Below are 23069 nucleotides of genomic sequence, written 5' to 3' on the forward strand. Positions count from 1 at the left end.
TAGACACCCTTTCGAACAACCAAACAGCGGTTTTAATTGAAAGAGACCAAAGTGAGTTGGTATGTTTAAGGTGGATCTATGGTAACTACATCAGCCTCTCTAGCACAGCAACATGAAATCAACAGCCATCACCAGCATCAACAGCAGCAGCCGCAGCAGTCTTACAACCCAGTAGCAGTGTCAGCCAATCGAAGTATGGCCGCACCAGCGTCATCACAAGGAGTAGTCTACACTACGTCTGTCCACAACCCAGACGTCGCATTGCCTGCCACTTCTGTTGCAGCTGTAGATACGAACTCTACTGCGCCTTTACCGGCATCCTCTCAGTCTTCTGGACCGCCGCCGGCCACGAAAGCAAGGGCTAAAATTGTTATTAAGGACACAGACAACAAGGAGATCGATCTGAAGGCAATTGCTTCCACTGTAAGTTGTCCCTCTTTTCGATTTTTTCGGATGCGTGAGCTAGAAGAATGTACAGTGTACCCTGATGAGTTTAGAGATATATGAAAGCGGTGAATTTGAAGTCTAGCAAAGCTGTAAGTAAACAGCATTTTCAAATAGTTGCGAAAGATCTAGCTAATTGGCTATGCAAATTACTCTCGGCCGTCACTTTCATGCAACGTGGTTTTTTAAAATCGAATAGGAGTATTGGTTTTCTTGAGGTTTTTTTTTTACCGAAGTATTACTCGTTTAGGCGGCATTTTGACCTAAAGTGAGTAAAATTACCGTGCTAGTTAAAGAGAGTAAAATTGCAGAACTAATTTTTTTTTGAGCGAGAGAAGTTTTTTTGATCATGCGCTGCGTTCAATGAATGACTTTTCGACTTTGAAAAGTTTTTTTTTAGCAGAAAGGCGCATATAGACCATTTTTAGCCTCATTGGCCCATTTTTTGTTTGCATTTGTGATTTATTACGAGTAATTTTTAGTTGATGCTGTAGTAATATGTAACCCTATGAAACGTACCAGTGTTTTTGAGAGCCTATCAATGCGTTTTAAGTGTAAAATGGACATAACCTAAACTTTTAAGTTAATTTAGGTTTTCTTCATTAATTTCTTCATCAATTTTTTCATTCAAAATCAGTGCATATGGCATCCCTTTGATAACTGATGCATTTAGCGCCTCTTTCTAACATCAGGTATTTTTGTATTTACAAAATTGTATACATGCTAATCCGTTTTTGGCAGTGTTTCTCAAATTTTTGTTTGTATTTTTTGCATTTTCAGGTATTTTAATTGGTTTTATTAATAATTGAGTTTTTTATTGGCATTGAATCTTCGAATTTCAGTTTGAAAAATTTCATAAGTGCAGTTTAAAATGGTTTTGACATTTTCATTTCAAAATATTTTTTATGTTTCGAATTTTTAAACTCCGTTTCCACCTTTTTGTCTAAACCGGAGGATGGCTATGTTGTGTGTTTAAGCATCAAATGCTAAATGATGAAATGTATTTGTTTTTCTGTTTTTTGGTTTGATAAATTTTATACGGAAGCACCGACAATGTACCGGAATGCCTTGTAGATTGATCGTTACCTTCTGAGAATGTTTGGGGGGTACTCGGTTTAGGTAACAAACGATTTTTTGTCTTTGAATATTATTTTTTTTGTCTTTTCATGATTTAATGTTTCAACTCATTTTGTCTATGAAATCTTCAACTTGATAGTTTCAACTCATTTTGTCTGCTATCTCCAACAAGTTTGTGTTCTCTTGAGTCGTTAAAGTTTGTTTTTGAGTATGTTTTTGAGTTTTAATTACTGAATGCTGTTGTAATTGTTTCTATTTGTTCCAATGATGTCACTGCTCAGATCTTTCTCGTCATGAAAGAGGTGTATTGTAAGTTTTACTAAAATTTTTTGATCAAATCTGATGATATAAAGAGTTACCGTTTCAAAACAACATGTAATGGTTGCGGCTGAACCTCCGGTTTTTCGCAAAGTTTCGACTCTTCAAGTCGTTTCCGGAATTCTTCCGGCCTTCAGATTATTTGCTTTATTAGATTATGGTCATACGTGACTTAACTGGTCATACTGAATAGAATGGCTTTTGCACTTTAAAACTTAAAGTTTTATTTGAATAAGTTTAAGGTCAAAGGTACTCGTATATGTAATAAATGTCCCTTATAAAAAGGTGGTGTCCATAAAGCTGGCGTTTTCAGCGGCGTCGGTAACTTTTTTTAACTTATCCGTATCTGTTTCTATCTGTATTATACGGCACGCAAGTGTTATGTCGCTGCTCTTCCGGCAATCTGCCTGCTATGTTTTCAAAAATTTATGTCTTCAAAGAGAGTTATTATAATCAAATGTTGAAAAGATTGCAAATTTTTATCAGTTGTGGTCGCCAAAGATTTGGTACGCTGCTAGGTGGAATTATGGGAGCAATCAAGTTTTTGATAGCTCCCAAACGAATCAAGCTGCACTCGCTGGAACAAGCTACAATCCGGTCAAGCCCTTTATCCCTCCCCCTTCCTGGCGTTCGAGAACATCTTAGTGGATTATATTATAGTCAAACAGCTTAGCAGTGTTATTAGCGATCTTCTTATAATTCTTTGTTCCACCAGAAAAATTTGTAGGAAGATTTTTATGTACACTGTCAAAAACTTGAAGCAGCATTTCGTTCAATTTTCATGTCATTTTTCAACTGAGTTGTGTGTAAGACGTCAGGTTTTTGATCCCCGTTGAGCGAGTGCTTTTTAGTCTCAAATGAATTCAAATGACTTCTGTTTTCTTAGTTTTGAGATTTTATGCTCTACTAAGACCATCACTCTAAACCTTAAGTTAACTAATGGGGCATTTGTTTCAAAAAAAATCAACTATTCTTTCAATTTCTATATTGAATTAGCCAGTAAAGTTAAATTATTTTTTGCCAATGTACTGCTTTCTGCTCTTAGTTTTCTCCAATTTTGTAACTCTGCTTGCAAGTTATTCCTTTTTAGCGTTGGTCGATAATTTTCCCGTAGTTGAAACCGTACAACTTACCATTAAGCTCTCAATTGATAGAAAGTGAACCTCGAAGACTGGTGAATCTTGGTTTTCATTCCGTCGTCAAGGTTACACTTCATGCTCAATTAAAATCTGCTTTTTTGTTCATTCATGCAATTTTGATTACTGCGTGCGTAGCGTAATCACTGACTCTTTTGTGAGAGAATTTTTCTTTCATTGGCGTGGCGCTAAGTTTTTGGTCACGCGTGGCGCAACTACCTCACTTCCAAAAGGACTTCTCTTTCAAAACTGTTCTTTGCTTATTTAGATTAAACGTCTGTTTAATAGCCGCCCTCATCTTCTCAGCCGGCTATTATAGCGATCCTATTTTTTTACAATTCAAAGAATTTGAATTGTATTGGGGCGCTGTCTTTTTACGACTCGAAGAGGAGTATTGGTTTTCTTACGGTTTTTGTTTTACCGGAAGTACTATTCGTTCAGACGATTTTTTGACCTGAAAGCGAAAGTGAGTAAAATTGCAGTGTGAACTAATTTTTTCTGAGCGAGAGAAGTTTTTTGATCATGCGCTGCGTTTAGTGAATGACTTTTTGACTTTGAAAAGTAGTTTTTGACTGAATGGCACATATAGATAACGGTTTTTGGCCGTTTTTTCGTCCAAGTGCCCCTTTTTTTGCTTGCAATTTGCTTTTTCGTAGAAATAATGTTTATTGGATGCTATATTGAAACGTAAACCTCGGAAATTGATACCACAGTGTTTTGCAGAGCCTGAAAATGCGTTTGAAGTTCAAAATTGTCACATATTTCTTGATTTTTTAGTTAATTTTTGTCCTTTTTTTCTAGTAATTTCTTCATTTTTGTGATCTTTCAGCCGTTTTTTTTGTCAAAAATTAGTTAACATAGCATCGTCTTTTTGATAATTCATATACTCAACACCTCTTTCTATCTCGATGTAATTTTGTTCTATAAAATTGTACATATGCTAATCCGATTTTGGTAGTTTTTCCAATTGTTCTCAGTCTTTTGTTTGTTATTTGGTTTTAATTACTAGCACTAGTCTCTTTGTGAAACATGAGGGACTTAAATTTCGTTCAATAAAAAATCAAACATTTTTTGGCGTTAAGTTTTTGAAAACCTATTTTTTTATTGAAAATTTTTTTCATAAATGCGGTCTGAAAAATTTTGAACATTTTTTTGCAAAATGTTTTGTAGGTTTGAATTCTGATTTTGCCTTTTTTGTTCCCTTTCGTTGGATCTCGTTGTTTTTACTATGTCTCCAATGCTGAAGATTAATATGTAATCGTTTTCTTCATTTATTTAATTTGATTTTTATCTTTCAAAAATCAAGAATTAGTCTTTTTGTTACTGTTCCTTACATTTTGTCATTTTTTTTCACATTCTAGTTTGTATCATTCTGGCTTTGTCCTTGCATCTATATTTTTATTGGTTTTTAAAATTTTTTCAGTTGTTAAAAATTGAATGATTTCAGGTTTTTCTTAGATTTTCGTCATTTCTTTGGTTTTCAATTGATTTCATTCATCATACATTAGTCCTGAGAGTTTGCTAGAAAACCTATTCTAAAATTTTTGCTTATTACTACTTATTGCAGTTTTCTTTAGTCCTGGGTATTCTTTTTAAACAATGTTTTGCCTTCTGTTGCTGATTTTTATTCTATTGCTTGTGTTTTCTATTAATTTAATCTTTGAAATAGTATGAAATCATGTTGTCTGGAATATATACTTCAAGGAAGAAGTCTGTGTTGTTTTGGCTTAATTGCAGTGATTAGAAATCTAATTGTAGTGGTTTTCCGATTCTTAAATTTGCGCATTATTGAGAAATTTAACTTAGTTTCTATGGTTATTATTTGCCGTCTGCTTTCGCGACCTTGAGATTAGAATCATGAGTTATTTGAGCGCAATTGATAACCCTGTCAGCTTTTTCAGGCTGTTGGTATTTTGGCCATCCTAATTATGTCGCACCTTTTTAATGTTGCCAAACGTTTTCAATAATATAAAATTTTGCTGCATTTTGTTTCTCTTGGTGATAGTGGTTTAAATTTAGCTATTTTTTAGATCAGACCTGGGGAGGTAAAGAGTTAAAGATTTAATACAAAGGGTAATGACTTCAGCTGCAATTACGGTTTTTTTGTGTAGTTTTGATGCTTCGAGTCGCTTCCGGAATTCTTCCGGCTATGTTTTTTTTTAAGATCTGTTCACACATTTTCATGATTTTTGAATTCAAATTGGAGTGGTGATTTTGGTCACGCCGAAACAGGAAATGGAGCGAAAAAGCGAGTGGTTTTGTGGCCTGAATTTTTTTTGCTCTAATTTTAAAGTAGAATGAGAAAACGGTGTTTGAACAAAAATTGGGTTTCTCGGTAGTGGTTTTTTGTTCACATGCGGCAATTTCACTCTGATTTTTACTGTTTTTTCGATTTTTTGGATCGGATTTTTTTCTAAATAGTTTTCCCAATCCATTCACAGCTCATTCTGGACCTATTTATTTGTTAGAATCAAAATTACATATCTCACTAGTGGTTTTTTGTTCTCCCTAGCAGCATTTTGAAATTGATTTTCTGTTTTTTTTCTGATTTTTTTAGAAATGGTTTTCACAATTCACTCATTGTCCGTTCTAAGTCTAGTTGTTTGTTAAGTCAATGAAATTTCTTTGAATTGTACGTCAGGACTTGTCCTTCTATGATTTTTACTTCGTCGAATAAAAAAATGTTTCGCTTTACCTCATTTTGCCGCTTTTTCAACATTTTGCGTGATATCTTTCTGACTTCTCTAGGCTAGTTTCTCTCTTCTCTCATTCTGCTAAAAGTGATTTTGAACATCAGTTGCTAAGCAAAGAAATTCAAAATGAACAGAGTCGGTATAAAAATTGAAGTCAGAAATAGAAACGGGATAAACCCATAAAGCCCAATTTTAGATGCCTGCTATTTGAACGTCGTTCCTATAAGTCTTAGTTACCATCTCTAATTCTTATTGGTATTGATAGTAGCCCCTGTAGCCTCTCTATAAGAAACAGAAGTACGTTATGTTCAACTACGAAATGCCATCAAAATAAATCGGACTTAAAAATCTTTTTGTACAAAAATCTTTTTTTTTTCAATATCTTCTATTCTTTCAATCCCAATCATGCTTATTGGAAACAACGGCGGCTATTTTCCGGCAATCTGCGGGGTATGTTTTTAAATTGCTTGAGACTACAGGTCTACATAGCTATCACCGCTATTTTCAGGCGATCTGCCGGCTATGTTATTTTTTTGATAATCCGGGGTTTAAACTTCTAATGGTGGCTTAGAGGCTAAGTTTTTGGTATGAGAAGTTCTTCTTAGTCAAATCCAAGGTAATAAATAATTTGATAATTTATTCGGTGTTTGCGTGAAAATTTGAAGGTATGGCAAAGTCAAGTTTTAAAATTGGTTTTTGATAATTTGAGGTATGAAGCCAACTATAAAAGTAAAGCAAAAGTTCGAAAACGTTGTTATCAAGTATTGAATATATAATAATCCAATAGCCGCCGTTGTTTTCAAAATTTGACTTTCGGTAACTTTCTGTTGTCTTTTAGTTTTTATATTGTCGATTTTCCTTTTTCATCAGTTTCCCTAAAATGTCCTAATTTTTTTTTTAAAAAAAATTCACAATTACATTTAGGAGAAATATAATGAGAATTAAAGTTTTCTAATTTTAAACTGCATTGAGAATTAAGATCTCATTTTGCGTGTGTGATATTTGTCACATTTCATAGAGCGAGCTTCATTCCCCTGAACATTTTGGTGGACACGCGTGACTTAGTTCCCACTTAGTTCTCTAAGCTGTTCTGTCATTCTTTTCAGTGATAGATTGAGACTATAGGTCTACAAATCTAATGCAGAAATTTTCTGACAATCTTCAGGTTATGTTTAAATTTCCTGGTGAGCACTATAAGGTTGTACGGAAACACAATTCTAGCTTCTGATTGGTACAAACAATCACTTCACATTGGTCAATAAATTACTTGCTTTTATTAATTGCTCTTGAACGAAGTTCATAGCAATTATTGTAAACGTGTGTGTCTTTTTATGCAAAATTTTTGCCTGACAATTTTGAATTTTTGAATGATTATTACGCCCTTGATGTTTTGCGTGATCTAAAATTCTCTCTCAATCACATTTTTAAGCTGCTGAACTCAATTGGCGGCACTTTAATACTTAAAGTCAAATGAAAAGTGCGCCGAAACTGGTACCATTTTCACTTTAAATCTTAATAGTGGTATATGTTAACCTCTAATGTAGTTATTTGAAGCCCACTATTGAACTCCTTAGTCCCATTTCGCTCCCCACCCCCGACTGAATCAGGCTGCAGTTGATTAGAGCTCCCACTAGTCGTTCGAGAGCAATTCTTCCGACGTTTAGTCGGTTATGTTTTTACACCAGAATATCCACCGTGTGCAATAAACGTTTTGAGGCTCAAAAAATGAGTTTCAAAAGATTGAGTGGAACTAAAGTATTTAAGGTAGAAATATTTTACGCTCATAACCGTATGACGTAATTAAATCCCTGATTTGGATATATAAGGTTGAAATATTTTAAGCTCATAACTGTATGACGTAATTAAGTCCATGATTTGGATATTAGGAGTTTCTCTACTGCTGCAGTTTTAGTTTTTTAATTTTTTTTCTAATTTATATGAAACGGAAAGAAGAACATTTTTTTTACTTTTACTGCCAACCGGCATCCTTTTTGGAATTTTAGTTGATCGAATTTTTAATTCTATTTTTATTTCACAGGCACGTGAATCCTGTTTTCTGGAAACTATTTTATGATGGGCTATCTTTTTGAACGCTAGCTGTATTTTTGAACATAGTTTCTCAATTATTTACGTTATTGCTATCGCTATTGTTTACATTGCGACATTGGCGTACTTGCTATTGTTTACATTCAACGTGTCATATAACAACTCATAATTTATAAGGGGGTCCTAAAAAGCACTTGGGGTCAAAGCACAATAGATTCAACTTAAAACCGATTAATTGCTCTCGAACCAATTTGAAGCAATTATTGTAAACGTGTTGGTCTTTTTATGCAAAGTTGTTTTTGCTTGACCTTTTGACGTTTCGATTGAATTTTACGTCCTTGAATTTTTCGTTTTGCGTGATTTAAATTTCTCTCTTTTCACAAGTGTTAGAGGCTAAATTCAAGTGGCGGGAGATCACTACTGAAAGTGATTATAGTGGTATATAATGACCTCTAATGACGTCATTTGAAGTCCCTTAGTGAGCTGAGTCCCCCGACTGAAACAGGCTGCAATAGATTGGATTTCGCACTAATCGTTCGAGAGCAACTCTTGTGACATTAGTCGCTATTAATATCATCACACTTAACTGATATTACTTAAAATAAGTTGACTTTTGAGGTGTTGGTTTTTATAAATTGAAAACGTGTACATCCTGAAGAAATAACGTCACACGCACCGTCTCACGCAAGCCTTCTTGTCTTGTTTTTTTTTTAATTCTTATTTTCGAATTTTGAATAATTAGGGGCACTCTTTTGTGTTCTGGGTTCGAACAATTGAAATTGACCAAAATGTCTGGTCTCAAGCTCTTTCTCGAGTTCCTGTTTTGTTACACTACTTAACACTTTTACTTCACTGATTATTGCTAGTGCGTGTCTATTTTTTAAGCAAATTAGATTAAAACTAGAAGGGTAAAGATACTTGGAACCAAAAAAATTATAAGCAAATCATGCAAGCACTCAGTAATGATGTTTAAAAACTCAAATCATCAAATTAATGAAATTGGTTTTCTTGAAGTTTGTCGTTTTATGTAAACATTATCATTATCATTGTACAAGGGTGTTGTTTCATGTAAAAATTTATTTCAGATTTGCAGCTATCATAGATATAAGATCTTTATGGCCTCTAAGCTTTTGACCTGGACCCATGTCGCGCTTTCCGTGGAGTGGAGCTCGAAAAAAAAGAAAAATTTCGTCCTAATGTAATGGAAATTTATCGTGGTCGTGATTTTTTATTTCATCGGCAGCCATTTGGGGGAAAAACATCAAGCTCAATCGTTGCCATTATGTTTAGCTCTTATATTTCTCAGAAAGAGTTCTATGTAGGCGAGAGAGAGAAAGAGAGAGAGAGAGAGAGAGAGCGTTTTTGATTTGATTTAATGTAGGCGAGAAAGAGAGAGAGAGAGAGCGCGCGTTTTTGAATTGATTTAACAAAGGACAAACCGTATTTAATGATACTTGCTCTAAAGTACACAAGTTCTTGCTCAGTGGCGACATTTTCAATAAAAAATAGACCGTCTGCTTATTCAAAAATTTGACAAAGATTACATAGGATATCTCAAGCTATTTATATTTTTTGGCTTGATCAGAATTAATAAGAAATTCATTCAGTTGAGTGCTCATATTTTACGCTCATAACCGTATGAAGTAATTAAGTCCGATTTGGATATTAGGAGCTTCTTTGCAGCTGCAGTTTTAGTTTTTTGATTTTCTCCAAATTATATGAAATGGAAAGAATAACCTTTTTTTTTACTCCTACTGCCAATCGGCATCCTTTTTGGATTTTAATTGATCGCATTTTTAATTTTTTTTTTCACAGGCACGTGAATCCTGTTTTCTGAAAACTATTTTATGATGGGCTATCTTTATGAAAGAAAGCTGTATTTTTGAACATTGTTTCTAAATTATTTACGCTCTAGGCGTACTTGCTATTGTTTACATTGCAACGTGGTATATAAGAACTCATAATTTATATGGGGGTCATAAAAAGCACTTGGGGTCAAAGCACAATAGATTCAACTTATAACGGATTAACTGCTCTCGAACCAAGTTTGAAGCAATTATTGTAAACGTGTTGGTCTTTTTATGCAAAGTTGTTTTTGCTTGACCTTTTGACGTTTCGATTGAATTTTACGTCCTTGAATTTTTCGTTTTGCGTGATTTAAATTTCTCTCTTTTCACAAGTGTTAGAGGCTAAATTCAAGTGGCGGGAGTTCACTACTAAAAGTGATTATAGTGGTATATAATGACCTCTAATGATGTCATTTGAAGCCCCTTAGTGAACTGAGTCCCCCGACTGAAACAGGCTGCAATAGATTAGATTTCGCACTAATCGTTTGAGAGCAATTCTTGTGATATTAGTACTTATTAATATCATCCCACTTAACTGAATATACTTGTTGACTTTTGAGGTGCTGGTTTTTATAAATTGAAAGCGTGTACATCCTGAAGAAATAACGTGACACGCACTGTCTCACGCAAGCCTTCTTGTCTCGTTTTAATATAATTGGTTTTCTTGAAGTTTGTCGTTTTATGTAAACATTATCATTTTCATTGTACAAGGGTGTTGTTTCATGTAAAAATTTATTTCAGATTTGCAGCTATCATAGATATAAGATCTTTATGGCCTCTAAGCTTTTGACCTGGACCCATGTCGCGCTTTCCGTGGAGTGGAGCTCGAAAAAAAGAGAAAAATTTCGTCCTAATGTAATGGAAATTTATCGTGGTCGTAATTTTTTATTTCATCGGTAGCCATTTGGGGGAAAAACATCAAGCTCAAACGTTGCCATTATTTTTAGCTCTTATATTTCTCAGAAAAAGTTCTATGTAGACGAGAGAGAGAGAGAGAGAGAGAGAGAGAGAGAGCGTTTTCGGATTGGTTTAATAAAGGACAAACAGTATTTAATGATACATGCTCAAGTGTACACAAGTTCTTGCTAAGTGGCGACATTTTCAATAAAAAAATAGACCGTCTGCTTATTCAAATATTTGAAAAAGAGCACAGATAGGATATCTCAAACTATTTATATATTTTGTCGCGAACAGATTTGATAAGAAATTCATTCGGTTGAGCGCATTCAAAGAAGTAATTTTCTCTGAGTTTTTTTGCGGCAATGCATTTTGTACAATGCTGTATATTAAAACGTGCGTTGTTGAGATGATACTCTTATATTTATTTTGAGACGTTCTTTATTCAGTCATGGCTATAATTGTACGAACGAGAGTGGGATTCGGTTATTAGTTATGCAAGCTCGGTGGGCGGCTACTGACCGATGGTTCACTTCTGGACTTCAGACAATGAAATTTGTCAAACTGACTATACAGATCAGCAACGTTTATTAAAACCGAAGTCGTCCTTACACGAAACGTCGTTTGTGACGGTATCTTACGTCAACGTTTGTTCATGCATCTATCAACAGCTATTCGTAAGAAGTAGTATTTGTATTTATAAGTAAGCAAAATTTTGTGTGATAAATTTTCTTTTCACCAAAAATAACCAAACGGGTTCCCGTTTTAAGTTGATTTATCGTTGATTTAAATCGAAATGACTGCCCTTTCCCCATGTTTCCATGGAACTTAGGTTTTGCTCAAGTGGCGACAGTTTACTACTAAAATTCAATTTCAAAGTACGCCGAATTGTTGTTCTGTGTGATTATCGCAAGCTGTATCGACTGCTATTTTTTACCAGCAGTCAACTTGAACTATTTTTCTTGGGCTACATAGCAAGACAATAAAAGATAAACTTGCTTTTTAATAGCGAAATCCGTTATATAGTTGTGGTAAAAGACCAATTTCCTTCTGAGGGGACGGTTACAGAGATCAAATTACAGAATGTCTAATAAAGACAAGATAGAATTGAAGTTTTTTAGTCACATTGAAGCCTTAAAAAGGGGGAAAAGAAGAGCACGTGCATTTAATACATAAGTGTTTTAAGTTTGGGTCTTTCACATTATAGCCCCCCGCACTTAGTGTTCATTTAACGTATATTTTGACAGCCCCATTCGTTTGGTTCTTTATTACTTAAAAGCAATGTATGTCATTAATAAGCTCTCTTTTGACTTATGGGGCCTACCAACCGGTAAACCCCTCAGAAATCTACCCACCCGCGCAGCTTAAAGCAAGATACAATCGACTCGAGACACCAAGTGTCGTTTCAAAGTACTCATTTTTTAACCTGCTTGCATCTCAATGGAGGATGTTTGTCAATAGAGGTTTTTTTTAGCAAAATGTTTTGTGCACTGGCGTCATTTTTTGAAACATTTAAAACGACCTGAATGAAAAGCTTCTTAAACCACGTGGGTTGCACTTGATATGAAATAGATCAGCGTCTGTCTATGTTTTTTGTTTCAGAATACGTCGGAAGGGAGCAGCCAAAAGAGTTCGATCGCAATCACAGACGTAAAATCGGCTACGAACTCCGCCGGAAGCACTCGGCCTCATAAACCCGTTGAGATCAAATCAAAGCCTCCGGCAGCAACTGATGCAAATTCCGAAGTCAATGATGCAACTACTGACAAAAACGTAGCAGTTGCACCAGCTATCACCCAGAATGGATACTCCAGTGACGATAAGCAACAAAGCACCCCAGCTGAATTGACTAATGACAATTCCCAAACGACTGTTAATGGTACGGCCTCTAAGGAAGCTGCTGCTGGAGCGACGCCTCACCACCGTGACTTCTCAAAAATTGATGTCGACAAGGTTCAGGATTTCGTTCCAGAAACCAAAAAGGATACATCGCCTCGATCAGATGACAAATTACAGCAGCCAAGCTATTCAGAATCGGATTCAGTAGCACCCAAGGTGGACAAGGAAAAATGTGAAGTTCAGAAGCAAGTGAGCAACGAGGTGGCACCCAGTCCTACAGTTAAGACTATCAGCGAAACTGTCGAGGGATGTCAGACACATCAAGTCAAGGTTTACCAATTTGACATGGACAAGTCTAAAGAGGTCGTTCTCGAGACGGAGAATGAAAAGATTGTCGTGAAATCATCACCGACCGCAACTCCCTCCGTGGAAACAGAGAAGGTCCACATTGAAGTGGTGGATCCGTCTCCACGAAAAGCATCAGCGCCAGATGTGGTTCCAGAACCAGTTATGGAATCTGCATCCAATAGCGTCAAAGTGACAGAAGAGCCCAAAGTTGTTTCCAGTGAACCACAAAAGGATCAGGCGCCCCAAGTCATTGTGGGAGAGAAAAAGGATCAGCCCAAAGAACCAGAGAAAGAGAAAGAAAAAGAGAAAGAGAAGGAAAAAGAAAGGGAGAAAGAGCCATTTCGAAAAACGTCTAATGCGTCCTCTGGAACTGGCAGTGAAAAGAAACAGACCCAGTTCACTACTGGCCGAAGTAACAAGGACAAGGAGATGCATAGCAAGCAATCAGCAGCCGAGGATAAATCCAATGACTTATCAGGTTGGTGTTTTAAGTCCGACTCTTTTGACATATGGCATGAAAAGAATGACGTCGATTTTAACAAGTTCAACCAAAAAGTTCTTAATCTCAGTTTTTTTTCTTGGAGATGGAGCGTCTATGTGTTGGTTGATCTTGAGCAGATTTTTAACCAAAAGCTAGCTGCCAAGTACTATTATGGATTATGATGGTTTAAATTTTTTGGTCTTTCATTTGTACTAATTTTGGAATTGATTTGATCCTTACGCAATTTATCCATTTTTGTTCATGCTCGTTTTAGTCGCTGTGGCCTCCAATTCAAAACCACCCGGTATTTGATTTTAAAAAGCTTGTTATATTCTGTTCAGTTTAATTGTTAAATTATAACTAGTCCGTTTTTGATTCAAAGATGTTTCCAATTGCTGTATTGATGTATAATAAAAGATTAGGTTTTAATGCCTCGCTATGTTATTTTAATTGTCTTGCTTGGTATCGAAAAGCCATTTTAGGGGGAGATCCATATTGGCGTCCTGTTTTGCCAAATTGCGTCCAATTAATTAAGAGCTTTAAATTCTAATTGAGTTTCGTACATTTTATCTGGCATCCGAAATTGTCACATTCAATCATTGTCGAGAAACTTTTGCAAAGTTCGTTATCTTTAATTTCATTGCAGCTCAAATCGAATTCGACCGATTCAAGTTTCAACATAGATATATAGAAGAGAGAGACCTTATTAAAGAGAATAGTTGAAAGCTTTCAAAGTGAGGACCAAAATAGTCGTCAAAATATAATTGAACGCCTGACTAAACTAAAACAAATCTATTTGGACTCCAAACTTTGCCTATACTGACATTACTATTGAGAAAAGCATTGAAACGGAACCCTGAATTACCACAACTACTAGCAAATAGCACAGCATTTATCATTACTCTTCGTACCATATCATATCGCATTTCTTACCAAGTATTTAGTAGAACCAGCCTTAAGAGAAGCGACTGTGTTCATACGTACTGTAGTACCACCACGCGATTACATTCAGTGGCAAGCGAGGCTGTGGTACTGAGCAAATAATATTCGTAAATGCTTCATTCTAACTCAGACATTTTGCATATGGTTAAAGATCGAGCGGAGAAATGTAAGTAAACTTTGGTCCAAATTTTAGTTCAGCAACGGTTCGCACTATTTTAAGCTCATTTGAATTATCGTTGTCAAAAATGTTCAAGGGCGTTGACACTTGAGAAATTTCTAGAAAATTCTGTGTTCATTGGGAACTCTTTTATTAGAAAATATTCAATAATTAGTAGTCTGCTGATATTAGAGAATTATCGAAGCAATCTGATTGTAGTCTTAAATTGAAGTGATTACTTAAGAGTAACTGTCTTTTTCGTTTCAGTTTCAAACACGAAATCGAATAAGAGCAAGAAAAAGAAGAAGGAAAAAGACTTCGAAAGAAAGCAGGAGTCGAGTCTATTGAGTGCGTTCGAGAGTGAGTCAGACCCAAAGCAGGCTCAGCAGTCGTCATCCAAGGCAGCAGGAGCCGGCACAATATCCGGTGCCTCCTCTAGCTCCTCCTCTTCCGCTGCTGCTGCTCCGACAACACATAGCCCTACCGCTTCCCTACAGAACTCCACCGGAGATCAGGTTCCCAACCAGCAGCAGAATGGAACCCAGCCCCCCGGAGGACTTGCCAAGCCAAAAATTCTGCCCCTCGTAGGGGACGAAGCTGACACCACACCCAAGAGTAACGGGCAGGCTAATGAAAAGCCGAATGCAGCGTCTGATGTGACTACCCCTGCAGATGGAAAGGAAGTGGAAACTTCTTGGGAGGACAAGACATTGCCCGACGAAACTCCTGGTTAGTATTGTTACTAGAGACCGTGAGCTAACAACCCCAAATGGGGGGAAATATTATTCAATGACCTGCAAATTGATGAAGCGTACTTCAAAATGAGCAACATCAATTTTGATTATTTAGTTGTGTTCGCCGTGACTTTCCTGACTAGTAATTTGGACCAATGTCCTCTTTTAGAATATCAAGTTAATCAGCATGTTAAATTGTACTATAAATTTCAGAGGAAGATAAGAACAAAACGATCAGTGAACAAAGTAAGACAGGATCGAAGAGAAAGATCTACGACAGAGAGTTTCTTCTCAGCTTACAGAGACAAGATCTCTCCCTTCGAAAGGCTCCCTTCACTGAAGACGGAGATTTTCGCGACATTGTAACAGCGCAGCCACAGTTCCTCAGACCCCTCGACAACCACGCTACCACTGCCAACGACTTCAGAGACAACTACGGAGACTCGCGAGGATACAATGGCTATGGAGGATACGGTGGAATGGGCGGTGATGTCCGCGGCAGTGGTTATGACTTCCAGCCCTCATTTATGCGGAAGAATTCAGGGGTAAGTTGACGCTACGTTCTTTCTTAAGAAGTAGTCAGAAATTAGATATGAGATCAAACTGTTTGAGAATGATTTTCACGCCGAACAGTCCTGAGCATGCCATTAAGTATACCAAACAGTTAAATTTTTATTAGAATTAGAATGAATGCAATTAAAGTTACAAGGAAATATGAATTCAATTTTGCAAAAATATAAGGCTATTTCTAAATCACATAGACCCTTTTGCGAAATTTGAGTCAATGATTTTTTGTATTTGTTGCATTTATAGTATTTATTGCTGTTTAAGGGACCTAATACTTCGAGAGGCAAGAACCAATATTCGACCGGAAACATGCAGGGGGGAGGAAACAAGAGCTTCCGAGACAGAAATCAAATACAGCCCAGGGAGTTCAGAACCCAGAACCTCAACCAGCAAATGCCCGAGACCTCGGATTCGGCCTGGAAAGCAAAGCGGAAGATTGACATGTCACAAAAGAGTGAGCAGGAGCTGAAGACTGACAACATCAGACGTCAGACTAGAGCTATTCTTAACAAACTGACACCTCAGAATTTCTCAGTCCTGTCCAAAGAGATGGCCTACATTGATATTGACTCAGACGAGCTTGTCAACGATGTCATTGACATTGTGTTTGAGAAAGCATGTTTAGAACCCAATTTCGCAGAGGCCTACGCAAATATGTGCAAGACGGTCCTTTCTATTCGATCAAACGTAAGTCAAATTGAGATATATATATCCTACCCTTATGCTTCATATACCTACTTCTTAAAGTAGTTAAAGGCGTTACAGATTAGTTTCGCAATAGCTTTCTCGATAATAAGCTTACAGCGTTTATATTAAAGATGCTGAACTATTTCTATTGAGTTTATATGTGTGTCGGTTACGCCAACTGTGATATGAACTAAAGATTAAAGCTACTTTGTAGTTGAGACCTTAGTTATGAATGAAACAGCAGCAAAGGAAAGTTTGCTAAATTATGGTTTGAAAGCTGATAAGAGATGGTTTTATACGATAAGTCATTGTTTAGTGCGTGCTCTATTTGCATTGTTATTGCGTCATTTATGTTTTACTTAAATGAACTTTGTAACAATGGCGCGAAGATGAACAATTAAAATTTCATGCTGTTTTGTACCATTTAACTCTGCTAAAGACAGTAATGACTGTGGTACCACCCTATAAGATACAATATCTTTCTAAAACTTGATGTAAATTTTTAATAGCAGCTCGAGGATAAAACGGTAAGAGCATGATGATGATATGAAACTATGCCATAATTAATTTAATCAACAGATAGCAAACTTTATCCCGCAATCTTATTGATCTGACCATTTAGAATCGACTAACAGCTTGCATGTACTCTTTTTTTCTTGCATGCTTGAGTGTTATCCAATTTAGACTAGTTAACTCTTCATGAAACCCCTATTTCGTTCGAGCTACATGATTCTATCGGTGTCAGGACAATGTACTCAACTCCATTTTACCTAGGCCATTATACCCAATGCACTTTAATTTTCGTTCAATAATCCGAGTGCAAATTAGCAGTCGTGCTTACACGTATGTTTCAACATACTTAATGGGCATGCCTCAGTGGTCACGGAACTTGGAATAAAACAATCAAAACCGACCTTGGGATTAAATAATCTGCTTGCGCTTGAGCGTGTTAAAACGTAAAAGTCTAATGGCGACTGATAATTTGTGCACGGATCATTGAACGAAATCATCAACATGCATTGGGTATAATTGCATTGGGTAGATTGTCATGTAACCGATTCTGTCTCGCATGTAAATCTTGCGGTTCATTGGGGTTTGCTCAACTAGTCTGCAGCTTAACAAGTTTGTTTCAAAATGTCGACTGCGCACATAGAATGCATATTGAGCGAATCATTATCTGATTGGCCAAAATTCATGTCGATTATTTGAATGTCTTTGAACCCACAAAATACCGAGGTCGTTATTGGTGACTCAATACAGTTAATTATTTTGGTGTTCTCGCGTGCTCTCAAAAAATCTAGCTGAGCACCATGTATTGAATTGATACCATATTTTTTGTCTGCATATGTATTTTCTTTTTTTTCCAACGGCTTTTTCGAGTTTAACTTAGCAGGCGCTACTTGTACTTGTCGGCACTGCACTCTATATAAAAACTTCAAGTTTGCAATGAATTTAATCTCATTGTTGGGTTATTGGCAAATATTTCTTTGCGCTTTTTTAAACTGATGAACCTTTTACTCCTAATAATGATAAGTTTTCTCATAAATGACGTGGAAATATTTGATTGATATTATCCTGAAACTTTTTCTGTTAAAAATGGAGCATAGAAATGGCCTAATTTCTCAAAATCTGCTCTTTAAGTTTTTCTCCTGAAGTCATCAAAAAATGCTTTTGATCTATAATCTGCTCTTTCTGAAATAGTGAATGACTTCACTTTTGTTAAAATTCGCGTCATCTACTGAGACGGCTCGGTTTTAATTATTTTCGCCCAAAAAAAACTGATTTTTGTTTTTGGACATTTTAATTTTGGTATATATCTTGGACAATTGAATCTTGGGTAATCAAGCAAATAATCAGTCAAAGTGATTGGGCAGCATATCACTCCTTTGGGCATTTCCCGTTCTTCATCAATTGGTATCTATCATATTTTGGAGAGTTTTGTAACATAAATCTAATTGGTTTATACAAGTCTTTCTGCTCACATAACCACACAATCGGTTATGGTCACCTCTCATTTAGTGGCAAAACTGATTATAAAACACTTATTATTTAGGAATTTGCAGAAAACGATTAAAACTTAACGTTTAGACATGAAAATCGAGAAAAAGTATGAGCAGAGGAACTGTGCAGCGCATTTAAAATCTCAATTTAAGAACAAAAGCACAGAAACAAGCAACTTGTACCAAACCCAGAACTGGAATATAATTTTTGCAATTATGATAGTTCTGTGACACTTATATATTAGGTGATGAATTTATTTAAACTTCACTGACATTTTTAATTGCTCTTGAACGAAGTTCATAGCAATTATTGTAAACGTGTTTGTCTTTTTTTATGCAAAATTTTTGCTCGACAATTTGGAGTTATCGAGTGACTTTTACGCCCTTGACTTTTTGCGTTTCGCGTGATCTAAAATTCTCTCAATCACAATTTCAAGCAGCTGAATTCAATTAGCGGCACTTTTCTAAAAGTCAAATGAAAAGTGCGCCTAAATTGGTGCCATTTTTTACTTTAAATCGTAATAGTGGTATATGGCAACCTCTAATGTGGTTATTTGAAGCTAACTATTGAACTTCTTAGTCCCATTTAGGCTCCCCCCCCCGACTGAAGCAGGCTGCAATTGATTAGAGCTCCTACTAGTCGTTCGAGAACAATTCTTCCGACGTTTTGTTGGTTATGTTTATAATTGGCGATTACACTTTTTCCTATTCATTTGTTAATTTCTTAGACTACTGGTCAGAAGGGGCAAATACCTTCTGCTCAAAAAGACATCACTCGACGTGGCAAAACTGCCTTTTGGTGCTCTTACAGAACCGTAGCTCTACCGATGTAGTTCGTAAAACTAAGTTGATGATCTGTTCTGAAAGTGGTTTCCTGTATTCTCAAACCACATACACACCATTTTTTTTTTACTTCCGTGCTCATCAATCAAAAAATTTTACGGATGAACAACTGTTTCGTTTAGATAATGCCTTTTTCTTTTTAACTCATAGTCCGCGTTTTTATCAACTTTATTATTTGTCATGATTATATGTCAGTAGATTATTGGAAAAGCCACACGCTTGCTTTCACTCCTTTAAATGTTTGTAACTATCATCCTTCGTGTGAACAAGCGATTACTCCGTTCGGCATTAATAGCTTCAATTTTCTTATTAATCTTTGTTTTCCACATTTGAACCACATTATGTGCACATACTGTTGCATTTTAGACAAAGGTCTCTTGAATAAAATTCATTAAGTGTCTAGACAAAGCCTTTTTATTTTGTGATATGAATCACAATCTTTATGTATGGTTGTTTTACAGCGTCAAATGCAACAGAACAACCAGACTGCACCAGATGGAGGAGGCGCGGCTGGTGAACAGATGGACGACCCTGTAGTGAAGCACTTCAGGAGGTACCTCCTCAACAGGTGTCAGAACGAGTTCCAACGAGAGAAGGACTACGAGAAGGAATATGAATGCAAGAAACTTATCATCGAGAAAAGCGACGTAAGTACTACTTTTGGGTTTTTCGAACAATTTAGAAGCTAATTTGCTCCACAATTTTTCCTGTTCTTCATAATGCGGATATTTATGGCCCTGATATACTTAATAACTCCCAAAATTAGACTCAGAGATAGAAAATATCAATAAAAATAGATTTCGACATAGGAATACTATTCAGAAGCGATTATGCTGAAGTGCTTATTCGAAATTTGTTCTTACTTCAGGAGCCAGAGAAGCTCAAACGAGAAAAGTTCGAGAACCTCGAGATCGAGATGAGGAAGTCGAAGAAAAAGTCACTGGGTAATATCCGTTTCATTGGAGAACTTTTCAAATTGGACTTCTTAACTGAGAAGATCATGCACTCCTGTATTGAATCACTGCTCAAAACCAAAGACGAAGATCCCCTCGAGTGTTTGTGCAAATTGCTGACTACCATCGGAAAGAAAATGGACCATCAGAATGGCAAGAACCTGATGGACCAGTACTTCAAGAGGATGTACCAGATGGTGCAGGGTAGACAGACATCGTCAAGGATCCGATTCATGCTACAGGATGTCCTGGATCTCAGACTGGTAAGTCAAATGCATCTCAAGACATAAAAATTAATCCCCAAATTTTAAGGAATGAAGGAAATAGCGACAATATTGACGGTACTTGTGGATATTAAGTTAGCTAAAAATCTGAAATCTCGCCTTGATCCATTCGAGAGTATGAATTATATAATATAGTATAATATATTAATCTATTATTGTGCTCAAATGGTCGGGCCGTTATCTATAATTAATAGCCGCCCTCATCTTCTCAGCCGGCTATTATAGCGCTCCTATTTTTTTTACAATTCAAAGAATTTGAATTGTATTGGGGCGCTGTCTTTTTTTTTAAGATCTGTTCACACATTTTCATGATTTTTGAAGTCAAATTGGAGTAGTGATTTTGGTCACGCCGAAACAGGAAATGGAGCGAAAAAGCGAGTGGTTTTGCGGCGTGAATTTTTTTCGCTCTAATTTTAAAGTAGAGTGCGAAAATGGTGTTTGAACAAAAATTCGGTTTCTCGGTAGTGGTTTTTTGTTCACATGCGGCAATTTCACTCTGATTTTTACTTTTTTTTTCGATTTTTTGGATCGGATTTTTTTCTAAATGGTTTTCCCAATCCATTCACAGCTCATTCTAGGCCTAGTTTTTTGTTTGAATTAAATTTTCATTTCTCGCTAGTGGTTTTTTTGTTCACATGCGGCATTTTGACATTGATTTTTTGTTTTTTTTTTCTTAATTTTTTATCTGATTTTTTTTAAAATGGTTTTCTCAATTCTCTCATAGTCCATTCTAGGTCTAGTTTTTGTGTTTAGTCAATGAAAAGTCTTTGAATTGTACGTCAGGACTTGTCCTGCTATGTTTTTTACTTCGTCGAATAAAAAAATGTTTCGCTTTACCTCATTTTGCCGCTTTTTCAACATTTTGCGTGATATCTTTTTGACTTCTCTAGGCTAGTTTCTCTCTTCTCTCATTCTGGTAAAAGTGATTTTGAACATCAGTTGCTCAGCAAAGCAATTCAAAATGAACAGAGTCAGTATAAAAAATTGAAGTCAGAAGTAGAAACGGGATAAACCCATAAAGCCCAATTTTAGATGCCCGCTATTTGAACGTCGCTCCTATAAGTCTTAGTTACCGTCTCTAATGCTTATTGGTATTGATAGTAGCCCCTGTAGCCTCTCTCTAAGAAACAGAAGTACGTTATGTTCAACTACGAAATGCCATCAAAATAAATCGGACTTAAAAAATGTTTTTGTACAAAAATCTTTTTTTTTTCAATATCTTCTATTCTTTCAATCCCAATCATGCTTATTGGAATCAACGGCGGCTATTTTCTGGCAATCTGCCGGGTATGTTTCATAGTTCTGTATTTAGTAGCTGATCGGAGGTGCACAGTTTTTTAAATTGATAACTGACATAAACTAGTTTGAATAGCTAAGTTTGTTTGCAGAATATGTGGGAATCCAAGAAAGACAGTGCTCCCAAGACAATTGACCAGATTCACAAAGACGCTCAGATGGAGGAGTTCGCAATGAAACAGAAAGCACAAGAGCTGAAGCAATCCAACAGACAGCAAATGCAGAACAGTTACAATGACAGGAAGTACCAGTCGTCCTATAGTTCCAGTAGCCGAATGAACAACAATAATGGACCTCAATCTCAGCAAGAGTGGCAGCTTCAGACCGCGAGCTCCAGACCTCAAACCGACATCAGAACTAACCTTAGCAAAATTAGTTCAACCGTCAAAACTGCAACACTGGTTAGTCCCATTGTCAGTCACTAATTGATCATTCTTCTGATAAATAAAGATAAATATTTTGCTGTGTGCGCCCCTTGTTATGGAACGTGTGTCCTTACATAGCAAATCAATGTGTGTTAATATAGCACATACGCTTGAGGATTCACAAATTTGAATCATGATTGTTTGGTTTAGGATTATGAAGAGTCAATGAAATTGTTTTAGGGTGGTGACTTTAAGTTGGGAGGCAGTGGACAGAGCAAATGGAGCAAAGGTAGCACAGGTGTTGGTACCAGTGCCATGAATCGGAATAACCAAGCAGGTCCAACCTCTAGCCAGGGCAGTGACAAACCCAAGAATAAATTCGCGGAACTTAGCTATCTGGACGAAGACATGCAAGCCGTAGAACCCAATAGATCAAGTAGTGTTGATCTCAGAAACGGCGGCAATCGAGGACCCAGTGAGCTGGAACGCCAACAAAGCAAAGAGGATGCTATTAGAAGTGTGCAGAATTTGACGGGTGCTAAGAACAACGCAGGATCAAGAAATATGTCACCGGCATCCGGACCACGAGGGTAAAAACTAACTCATTAAGGAGTAATATTGCAAGAGAAACGTTGTTATTGGCAAATTAATATTTTTTAAAAGCAAGCAAATAGTTCATTTACATAGATTCAGGCGGATTCTTTTGTAAAGTTATAAAGACAAAAATATGTTTCTTTGACAGAAAATCAACTATATTTGTGATTTTAGTTATAATCAGCCCATTATGTTCTCTGGACCTATCAGCTCTGGCGGAAGCAACAGTGGAAGAGGAGGAGGCGGAAGACGCTTTGATAGCCGAGACAGAACTGGTGGTGGTACTAACAAGGAAGTCTCATCAGGTGCTACATATCCCAATCAACCAACAGCTTCATCAGGTATTCATCAATTGATTACTCTTTGTTACTCATCGTAAAATAATCTGGTAAACTTTTAATTAGCTGAGAAGTTTTTACTGAATCCTCGGCATCAAAAATGGCAGGATTCCCAATATTGCACGCAAATCGAGAACCAAAAGAGTTAATCAACTTAATATACAGAATCTTCTAGTGTGAAAC

At 36.4% G+C, this 23069-nt stretch overlaps 2 protein-coding genes across 6 annotated transcripts in view; one reads left to right on the forward strand and one right to left on the reverse strand.

Annotated features, from left to right (window-relative positions):
* Positions 1 to 23069, reverse strand: part of LOC142342778 (transmembrane protein 65-like) — a 205615-nt gene that overhangs the window by 137754 nt on the left and 44792 nt on the right. The gene's annotated exons all lie outside the window — the stretch shown is intronic.
* LOC142342776 (eukaryotic translation initiation factor 4 gamma 3-like) overlaps positions 1 to 23069 on the forward strand; it is a 33173-nt gene that overhangs the window by 5144 nt on the left and 4960 nt on the right. The window contains exons 5-16 of one of the 5 annotated variants that reach the window (XM_075394331.1): positions 71 to 423; positions 12061 to 13123; positions 13401 to 13430; positions 14493 to 14954; positions 15173 to 15504; positions 15791 to 16213; positions 16723 to 16740; positions 19518 to 19703; positions 19925 to 20272; positions 21682 to 21990; positions 22195 to 22544; positions 22723 to 22889. In XM_075394331.1, coding sequence (XP_075250446.1) covers positions 71 to 423; positions 12061 to 13123; positions 13401 to 13430; positions 14493 to 14954; positions 15173 to 15504; positions 15791 to 16213; positions 16723 to 16740; positions 19518 to 19703; positions 19925 to 20272; positions 21682 to 21990; positions 22195 to 22544; positions 22723 to 22889 — 4041 coding nt within the window. Of the gene's footprint in view, positions 1 to 70; positions 424 to 10845; positions 11136 to 11201; positions 11337 to 12060; positions 13124 to 13400; positions 13431 to 14492; positions 14955 to 15172; positions 15505 to 15790; positions 16214 to 16722; positions 16741 to 19517; positions 19704 to 19924; positions 20273 to 21681; positions 21991 to 22194; positions 22545 to 22722; positions 22890 to 23069 lie in introns of those variants that run through there. The other 4 variants (XM_075394334.1, XM_075394335.1, XM_075394332.1 and 1 more) reach the window with 4 other exon arrangements.

Source organism: Convolutriloba macropyga, chromosome 7 (genome assembly GCF_964194025.1).
Source record: "Convolutriloba macropyga chromosome 7, txConMacr16.3, whole genome shotgun sequence".
Lineage (NCBI taxonomy): Eukaryota > Metazoa > Xenacoelomorpha > Acoela > Convolutidae > Convolutriloba > Convolutriloba macropyga.